The sequence below is a fragment of the Mobula hypostoma genome, chromosome 11, assembly GCF_963921235.1.
Source record: "Mobula hypostoma chromosome 11, sMobHyp1.1, whole genome shotgun sequence".
In the NCBI taxonomy this organism is placed as follows: domain Eukaryota; kingdom Metazoa; phylum Chordata; class Chondrichthyes; order Myliobatiformes; family Myliobatidae; genus Mobula; species Mobula hypostoma.
The window spans coordinates 102716863-102726798 of NC_086107.1; the positions used below are offsets into that span (position 1 = coordinate 102716863).

Here is a 9936-nt window from a genome sequence, read left to right on the forward strand (position 1 = left end):
TTTGTTACAATCGAGACTGATGAACATAACACAGTGGTTAGCATAATGCTTTATAACACCAGCAATCACCAATCGGAGTTGAATTCCCACCGCTGTCTGTAAGGAGTTTGTACGTTCTCCCTGTGACCGTGTGGGTTTCACCTCACATTCCAAAGACGTACGGTTAGGATTAGTGTTGGTGAGTTATCGGTATGTTATGTTGGCGCCAGAAGTGTGGCGACACTCGTGGGTTCCCCCCCACCCAGCACAGTCCTCCGACGATGACGCAAACGATGCACTTCACTGTATGTTTTGCTGTTTCAATGTGCATGCGACAAATGAAGTTAATCTCTTTACCTTTTGTTTCATCGGGTATAAAGGATATGACGTTTTTGGACTGGAATGGAACGGAAGAAATCAGGATAAGAAGACGTGGGGAGGGGGGCAGGAGGAGAGATTGAATAGGTTAGGACTTTGTGCCTTGGAATGTAGAAGATTAAGAGGAGACTTGATAGAAGCATACAAAATTGTGAGGGGGTGTAGACAGGGTAAGTGCAAAGAGGCTTTCCACTGAGGTTGGGTGAGCCTGCAACTAGAGGTCATAGCTAAGGGTGAAAGGTGAAAATTTTAAGAGCAACATGAGGGGAAACTTCTTCACTCAGAGGGTTGAGAGAGCTGCCATCGCAAGTGGTGCATGCGAGCTCGATTTCAACGTTTAAACGAAGTTTGGATAGGTACGTGGATGGTAGGGGTACGGAGGGTAATAGTCCCAGTGCAGATCGATGGGAGTAGGCTGTTTAAATGGTTCAGCATGGACTAGATGGGCCAAAAGGCCTGTTTCTGTGCTGTACTTTTCAGTGACTCTAAAACCTATGTGTATAACTGGAGCCAGTGAGGAATGTAAATGGAAGCTGGGTAGATATGGGAGGGAGAAGAGTAAAGGAGACATTGATAATGAGAAGATGAGAGGTGTAGGGGAATTTCTGTGGAGCAGAGACACAACTGTAGACTGTAGAAGGGTTTCGGCCCGAAACGTCGACTGTATCTCTTCCTAGAGATGCTGCCTGGCCTGCTGCGTTCACCAGCAACTTTGATGTGTGTTGTAGACTAGTTGCCTGGAATGCTTTGCTTACTAATGCACTGGGAAAGGTGGAGGGCCTAGAGGGGCTGAGCGGCGTCCTGTTCCCTTGTTCCTGTCCGAATGACTCTCCCACTCTTCTCCTTCCCCCAGAGAAAAGAAGAAATGCTGCCCTGACGGCGACGACTGCCGGTTTGCCCACAGCCAGGCGGAGCTGAACGAGTGGCTGGAACGCCAGGAGATCTTGAAAATGAAACTTGCCAAAGCCAAGAAGGACATGTTGATCACGCCGGACGACAACGACTTTGGCAAATACAGTTTTTTGATGAAAGACTTAAATTAATGGATAAAACCGGTTCAGTTTAATTATCACTGAAACCTTTAAATTTAACAAAAATTGATTTTGGTAACATAATGGATAGTCATGAATTGTGACGTCATTACACTGAGGTGACCTTTGTTACCTCACTTACTGCATCTTTACTCCTGTCTTAAATGCAGTTGTTAAAGGATGGGAGCGTCTGTAAGCAGATGCTAGTGCTCACAACTGCTGCAGGAGAGGTATGATTGAGCTGGGGTTTGGGTGGGTGCGGGAGGTGTGAGGTCAGTGGGCTAAACATCTGTACTTTGACAGGTTTAAAAACCCATGCAACTGCGTAGTGCTGGATAAGGGATAGCCCAGTGAGTTTCCCCGACAGAACTTGGGGGCATAAGCACCTAGGTTCAATCCACATTCTTCACTGCGTTAGCTGATTGCTCAAAAGAACCCAATTGCCTTCAACAGTGTTAGTATTGGAACTTGGCCAGGGTTTTTTTTACCTCTGATAGTTGACCAAAAAAATACCTTTAGGTGTAAAAAAAAATGACGATATTAAGAAATGGACACATTACCAGTGGGCACAGTACCCTAGTGAGGTTGTAGTGTTTTGGGAAGGTAAATGTGAGGGAGAAATAATGCCAAAGATTATAGAGAAGGCAATACAATGCCCATGTATTATTACCAGAATGAGTAATGTCACACTTAGTATATTTTTGAGCTTTTGTGTGTGCTTGTCTCAGGTCAGCAAAGCTATTTTAGAAAGAATAGGTAGCGTCTGTTGTCATCTGCTAAAAAAGCTACTGATATGTCAGCCTGATTACGGTTCACATGCACTCAACCCACCCGAGCTGGTTTAAAGCAGCCAGTGCCCAGCACTAATATCCCATTTTCTTCCTTTTCCCCTGAAGTCCTGCAGAGATTTACGGTCTCCGTAAGCTGACCCATTTGGTCACTATTATGCTGTGAATCTAGCTGGCAGGGCAGGTGAGGTGCAAGCTTTCAAACCGGCCCTGCCGTCTGAGGTTCACATCAGCTGGACTACCTGAAGGATGACCGAGTAATTATCGAAGGTAAAACCCTGACTGAATTGGTTTCCTGCCCCCACTGTGACGCTGAGGGTGGTTGTTGTATTATAGGCCTGAGATCAGCTAACCCAACACACACCTCCCTGCTCCCTACCTTGGGTCTACACCAGTTGTAACAAAAGAGCACTGAGACAGCGTTAGTCTACTGAGCAAAAGGCTGTGGTCCATACCAAACTCCTCAAGATGCTGTAACTGCTCAGTTTGTGTTTAAATGACCTTGTCGTCCAAATATATTTGGGGGGAGAATGTTGTATTTTGTAAATCCCTTCCCCCAAAGGAACTTTCTCTTAATTTTAATTGATTTGTTATTAACAAATAGATCTGTGAAATCTAAACCCACTCTTTTAAGTGCAAAACTCATCATCTTCTCCTATCTTCCTCCTCACCTGTATTTGGTTTCTCTTTCTATTGTCTGTCTAATTTGTCCACATTGTGTCTTGCTGGGAAATCTGTTCCCTGCTCAGTTTTACACATTCAGTAGTTAACTACCGTAGTTGAACTCCCTAGTTCATTAAGCAACTGGGTCCACCACCCTGTCAGGAGTTTGTGCATGGGTCAAACTCATTATAAAGAGCTGAGCTGAATAGTCTTCCTTCCATTGTGTTCAGTCGGTTACTTAACTCTGTACTTTGATAAGCATTTCCTCTCCCCACTGTTCATAGGACAAGGTCAGCTTTTTGCTCCAAGTCTTTGTGATAGTGTCCTCATAACGACATTGAGTAGGAAATGACAGCAATGTGACAAGGTAATGATGAAGAAGTAACTTTGTCTAAATTAGCTGTTAGTTGACTTGGAGAAAAGTGTGGACACGATTGGTTACTCTTTTCTTTCTCTTAGTACCCGAGCTTGAGAGGCTGAGTGGAATTGCTATTGCGCTGATTTCCATTTCGTGAGCTGGCCATTGAGACCAACTGCTGTCCGCCAGGGTTTATGCTCTTATCCTGCCTCATCTAAGCTCCATCAGCACATCTTCCATTTCTAGCTCCCTATGACCATTCCTAGTCTTCCTTTCAATTGCAACATATGGTCGTCAGAGTTCCATATCCTTAACACTTAAAAAAGAAGTTTTCTCTATTGACTTCAGTTATGCCCCTTTTGCTTGGACTTTCCACAGTGGAATTTTTTTTTCCCACATCTGCCCTATAGTATTACTTTATAGTTCTGAAGACCTTTTCTCCAATGTAATTGTTTGAGTGCCAAGCATGGTACAGACTGACACAATGATCAGTGTAGCACGATATGAAACTTAAGTCGAGTTTGTACTCAGTGCATGTCCCATCTCTGGCATTGTGTTGCTTGCTCTATTGCTGTTAGCAATGAAAAATTACAGCTTTCTGTAATGTTGATTCTTGTATACTTTTAACTGCTGAACGTGCAATCTACACATCCTCAATTTAAATTGTTACATACGTTGTGCTCTGTGCTTAGAACTTCCCGTGTTAAAGTTAAATCTTTGCAAGAAAGTGCAACATCAGAGAATGCTACATAACATTTTGAGCCTGAGGAATGAGACTAATGCCAACATGATTTTACACTGCCATAGGTGGGTCCATGTTGCTGACAAGTGGACGCGTCGAACATGTTCACTGGCTTTGCTCTGCTCTAGAGCCTGAGCTGAGTGGGACAGGCATAAGCCAGAGTCGAAAAGAGAGGATGGTAGGGGGTGCTTTTGAGGCAGGGACGGTTACTGAATTAGGCTGAAATTTTAAGGAGGCCAAGTGTGAACTTTGGGTTGGAAACTGTCAACCCTAAGTGCAACTAAATCAGACCAGCCCTTCAGATCTGTTCCTTTTCCTAACTATGTGCGCACACACTGCAGCCTCTAATACTTTTCAAAAATACCCCAGCCTGTACCCCCAGTGAAAAATGCTGTTGGACCATCTGCTGTCTTTCAGTGCCAGGTATGGCTGAGAGCAGCATGCACATTTGGATCACTTGGTTGGGTTGAGTTGAAGCTCTACTTTGCAGAGCAGCAGAAGCCAAAAGAACGTTTCAAGTATAGGAATTTGCGGATTTTGCCCAAAATCACCTTCCTTAGTATATTTAAGGTGGGGGGAGTGAAAGAACTGAGATATCTTTATGATTTTTCACTTTGAGTAGTTAAGAAAGGGAATTTTTCCGAGCTAGTGATTTGATTGATGAGCCAAAATAACCAGCTGCCTTGAGCATTGTTTTGAGTACAAGTTAAGGGCTTTCTTACTACCCTGTTCATACGGGGACTTGTCTTCACAAAACATGGTTTAGATGTGCTTCACAATGTAATAAGTATCAGATCAAGTGATTTTGTCCAGATCATGTTGGAGTTTATTGTTTGCAGAGTCTGCAAAAGATGTTCCAAGGATGGAATCAGTTGGCTGGACAGCACACTCTACTTGAAAGTGGAAATTCATGGGTTTCTTTCTCAGTACAATTGCCCTAGGGTCCAGGAATTACTCTCCAGGACATTGCTATGTACCAATCATGCAGAAAAATCAGAGTGCGATTTCAAAAAAAAATCCTTTTTATTTTGCATCTTAGGCCTATATCACATTCTGCCTGGTGTCATCAATAGGTTGTCATTTGCAAAGTTAAGGTGAATAGGTGTAAGTGGTTTTTTTTTTAGGAAGTTTGCTGGTTACCAATCTTTTACCAATTTTACTGTTTCTAGTAAACTTTTCTATATAGTTTGAAAAATATTAGATGTGCTTGTGCTTAGATAGCTAAGAATCATCCAATTGGGTATTAAGTCATATTACTTTCCTATTGGTTTAGGAAGGTTGGGTTGTGAGATTGGAAGTGTTTAACAGGAGTGTTGGACAGGGCATTTATTAAGAGACCATGTGGTTCCACCTCCAAGAGTATGACCATTCAGAATTGGTCATCCCCAGGGCAGAAGCAACTGAAGGATACAAGACCTCTACGTAATACAGAAGTGGAATTTTGCTACCTAGCTCGCAATATAAAAATCTTAAGATTTAAGGCAAAGCTGCACTTGTTACAGAGCCAAACAGAGATGTTTGAGGAAACATGGTGGGTCTTGGTGCACAGGAGACAGTGCACGCATTAATCATATTATCACCCAGGCAGAGAGACTGCAAATTATTATTAGAGAAAAGGGGAATGATCTTCTTCCTTTATATCCCTGATAATCAACTGTTAAATAAGATTTGATAAGTAAGTTTGGCGCAAGGCCACAGTTAACAGATAACCTGGTTCAGTTAATTTTGTTTTCTGCAACCATTTCTTACTTTAGGAATCTAAGTAAGGTGTGAATTTAGGAAATTATGAAATAAGATTTTACTACAGATGCACATTTCAAATGTTATAAATATTATAATATCAATGGCATTAGGTGATTGTCGGGAATTGTACTCAAAATCATTGGAGATGTGACTAATCTTTTTTCCATTAAACTTGTCCTGCTTTGCATTGGGCTGACAATCAGAGTGTCAGGCATGAACGAAATAAATCAGAAATATTTGGTAATCAAAAGAAAAAAACAAAATGAGAAAGGTGGAAAGTGTATTCGGCTAAGAATTGGTTATCAAGACCAGACCTCGGCTGTAATGCTGTTGACAGCCTTCAGGATCAAATGCAAGAGTTATGAGAAGGCTAGAAGGCTGTTTCAAATGGGTTTGCTAATTCACAATGTGTTCCTGGATTCTGCAGTAGTCCTGAATCTCCCCACGTCATTTTGTCATGCTGGACCCCTTGACATCAGGACAAGCTGGCAGAAGCCTGCAGTACTGCAAAATCCTGGAGGCACTTGGTGGGTTTGGCAGCATCTATGGGTGGGGGTGGAATGGTTACTTGGTGTTTCAGATCAAGCCTCTTCTTCTGGACAGGTTGAGACCCTTCATCTGAGTCATTCCGAAATGCCGACTGTCCATTTTCCTCCATAGATGCTGCCTGGCCCACTGAAATCCTCCAACAGTTTTAGTGTTGCTCCTGATTCCACCACCTTGTAGTCCCCTCTGGCTCCAAAATCCTGGAATATGCCTTATGGAATACACTTGCACCAGGATTACACTGATGAATGGGAAATGGTTACAGATTTAAAAGACAGTCATTGTAAATGAACATCTTATTTATTTTAGACCAAAATAAATCCTAATAATTCAGGTTGGTTTAGTACAGAATCCAGAATATGTTAATTCGATATGGCATTATCGAAGAAGCATTAGTCATTCAGTCTGGAGAAAATGAGATTGTTTGCATTAGAAAAAAGATAATCAGATTGGCATAATTGTATTTATGAAATTATGTTATATAAATCATAGTGGGGGAAAACTGGCTGAATAATAATTCAAATTATGAATTACTAAAGGTGAGATTAAGGGAACACCTTTGTAGAGAGTTTTTAAGTTATTAACTGTATTATGAAAACACGATTGTTTTTAAATTGCTAGTAGATAAAGATCTAAAATAATTTGTTTAAATGGCTGTGGGGAGAGGGCAAGACCACGAAGAGAGCTCCACAGTCTGTACAGAGCGGTGAACACTCTGGGATAATAAAATTGTATTGGACCTACATTCTGAAATATTCATTTCTGAAGGTATGACGAAGAGGGTTTATAGTATGGCAGTCTTCGATCCCACCTATGTCCCAAGTCCATAACTGGGTGACTCTGACAGTGCTAGCCAGATATCGGTCATCTACAGACCGGAAATGTATTTGGAGGTCTGGGTGACAGGTGGTGGGGGGGGGCAGCTTCGTGACAACGTGCAGCTTAAAAGTCAGGGTGTGTCAAAGGGTCTTGACTGGAGACGTGGAAGGGGGAAAAATCTATAACTTTGTTGGAAGGGAACTGAAGTGCTAACCAAGGAGACATAACCCTGACACGTACCCCTCAGCCATACTGCAGGTTAATCAGCACTCTAGCCACTTCCTCCATGGTACTTTAGGGATGACCAAAGCTGGGTGGAGGAAACCTGATGAGAGCTAAGAACAAGCTTGGGCTTATTACCGATTAGTCAGCAAATTAGCACAGGAGTAGAGGGGAAAACTGAAGGTTAATGGAAAAAAGATTGGGGTCAAGATGAGGGATCCTTTTTCTCCCTCTCTTGTTTAGAATCTCTGAATACTCATTACAGCCTTTTATCTTCTTATCATTAAGATCATATTTACTTGTTTATATATATATATATATATAAAAATATATATAATTATACATATAAAGTCCCTTGCTATGATAATGCTTGGGGCCGTCCGTCACTGTGTCGAGTCTACAGGATGTTGACAGACTGAAAATGTTTTACTTTAATGTCCTTTTTAACTTGCTTCAAGAGCATGTGAACAGCAGGTCGGCCCCTCCCAGAATAAAGAAAGTAAGCGTAGTGATATATTATAGGCCTATGTTGATGCAGAGGCTAGTTTGGTGAATATGTAAATGTAAAATTCATCACTGATGTGGATTAGTAATCCTGATTTTTTTGAGATATAATTGAAGACTATAATGGAAACTAGTATGAACAGGGACTTGTAATAGTACTGCATGCAAAGGATAATGTTAAAAGTGTTATTAATGTGTTTGTACTTGCAGAGAAACCTGCTTAAATGGTCACTTTCATACTAAATTACCATTGTACTGCGAACGTGGCTGGATGTGGCCTTTGGTCAGAGCTGGAAAAACTTCTTCAGAAATAGGATCCCCTCAGCTGACTCCAACCCCATCAGATCCCATTCCTGTTAGAGCTTCACCCACCCATAAACCCCCATTTCCTGGCCAAAGGCCATCATCGCTTCTGATCTAAATGCAACCCCCATTATACACTCCATAGAGAGACTCACACCCCTGAACAAAACCAAAACTCGTCACAGCGTCCAAAACAGCACTCGAGAAGCTGGTCTATCAGCTGGTCCCAGGAGCTAAAACCGGGATCTGCTGTAGAACAAAGACAGAAATGAAAGTTACGGAATTGTACAGCTCAAAAGAGGCTATTTGGCCATCAAGTGATTCGGAGAGCAGCTCCAATAATGCCACGCCTTCCTGTAGTTTATTTTTCTTTTCAGGTATACATTCTTTCAAAGTTACTCTTCAACCTGGTTTCTGGGCAGTATGTTTCAGTTTATAATATTGTTTAAAATAATCCTGCCCCCTCTCCTCTTTGCTTCTTTAGTTAATTCTTCTGGGCTTGCCAGTTGCCCAAGTCCTCCCTTTCCTAAACTGCTCCCTGTACTGTACATCTACCATAGAAGGTTGCCACAAACCATGAGACTAGATGATATGTTGGGGTTGATGCAGATGGAGGGGTGGTTATGAGGTGAGGTATAGAGGTATCTGTCACCCTCAGCTATAAAGGTGGCTTGTGGCACAGGTCACTAACTCAATTTTATGAAACTTCTGTACCCTCCTGGTCACCAACTTTTGGAGAGCAGTCCTGAGCGATAATGTAAGTAAAAATAGGACTCATGTTCTCGAACAAAAACTCACCTCCACCACACCAGACGTCGCCTTCCTGACCCTAACCTCCCACAGTTATGTGCTGTAGACTAGGATAATGAGATTGAAGTGTTTTGGGGTCAAGTACAAGGGAGAGAGCTCACATTTGGACCCACAGGTGTCCATATAATGCAGGTTTAACTGTAAGTCCATTGGATCAGCCTAGTCCATTAATGGAGCAGGTTTATAAAACGTGTGTTTTATCGATGTGGGGGCTTAATCCCCAGACAGTGTTGGTAAATTATGTAGGAACATTCCTGTTAAGAAATTTTATATTTCACTTTCCAGTAAATTTGTTTCTCTTTATTTGAATCCAAAGCTGTGGAATATACTTCGTTTATTAAAATTATTCAAACTTCAGATAATTGGTACAAAAGCGAACACCTGCAGATGCCAGAAACCTGAAATAAAAACAGGAAATACTGTAAGTGCTCAATGTGGGGAAATGAGAGATCAAGTTTCAACAGCAGTTACAGAATAAGCAAGTAAAGAATCAGAGAAAGGGTGGTAGAGAAGAAAACCAATAATCTGACATAGACTGGCATCCAGAGGTGATTTAAATGGATAAAAGATGTATAACAATCTACAGATAATACTCAAACACGAGGAAATCTACAGATGCTGGAATTTCAAGCAACACACATAAAAGTTGCTGGTGAACGCAGCAGGCCAGGCAGCATCTCTAGGAAGAGGTACAGTCGACGTTATTTATATACACACATTCTTTTCCTCTCTCTCCTTTTTTTCCCCTCTGTCCCTCTGACTATACCCCTTGCCCATCCTCTGGGTCATCCCCCCCCTTCCTTCTCCCTGGGCCTCCTGTCCCATGATTCTCTCATATCCCTTTTGCCAATCACCTGTCCAGTTCTTGGCTCCATCCCTCCCCCTCCTGTCTTCTCCTATCATTCTGGATCTCCCCCTCCCCCTCCCACTTTCAAATCTCTTACTAACTCTTCCTTCAGTTAGTCCTGACGAAGGATCTCGGCCCAAAACGTCGACTGTACCTCTTCCTAGAGATGCTGCCTGGCCTGCTGCGTTCACCAGCAACTTTAC

The 9936-nt window shown here is 42.2% G+C and overlaps 1 protein-coding gene across 1 annotated transcript in view; it reads left to right on the forward strand.

The window, feature by feature from the left end:
• The window catches only part of zc3h7bb (zinc finger CCCH-type containing 7Bb), a 102964-nt gene extending 93759 nt beyond the window's left edge, over window positions 1–9205 (forward strand). The window contains exon 23 of the mRNA XM_063062708.1: window positions 1211–9205. Within this exon, the coding sequence (XP_062918778.1) occupies window positions 1211–1400 (190 nt within the window). The 3' untranslated portion in view covers window positions 1401–9205. The remainder of the gene's footprint in view (window positions 1–1210) is intronic.
• The last annotated feature ends 731 nt before the right edge of the window (window positions 9206–9936 follow it).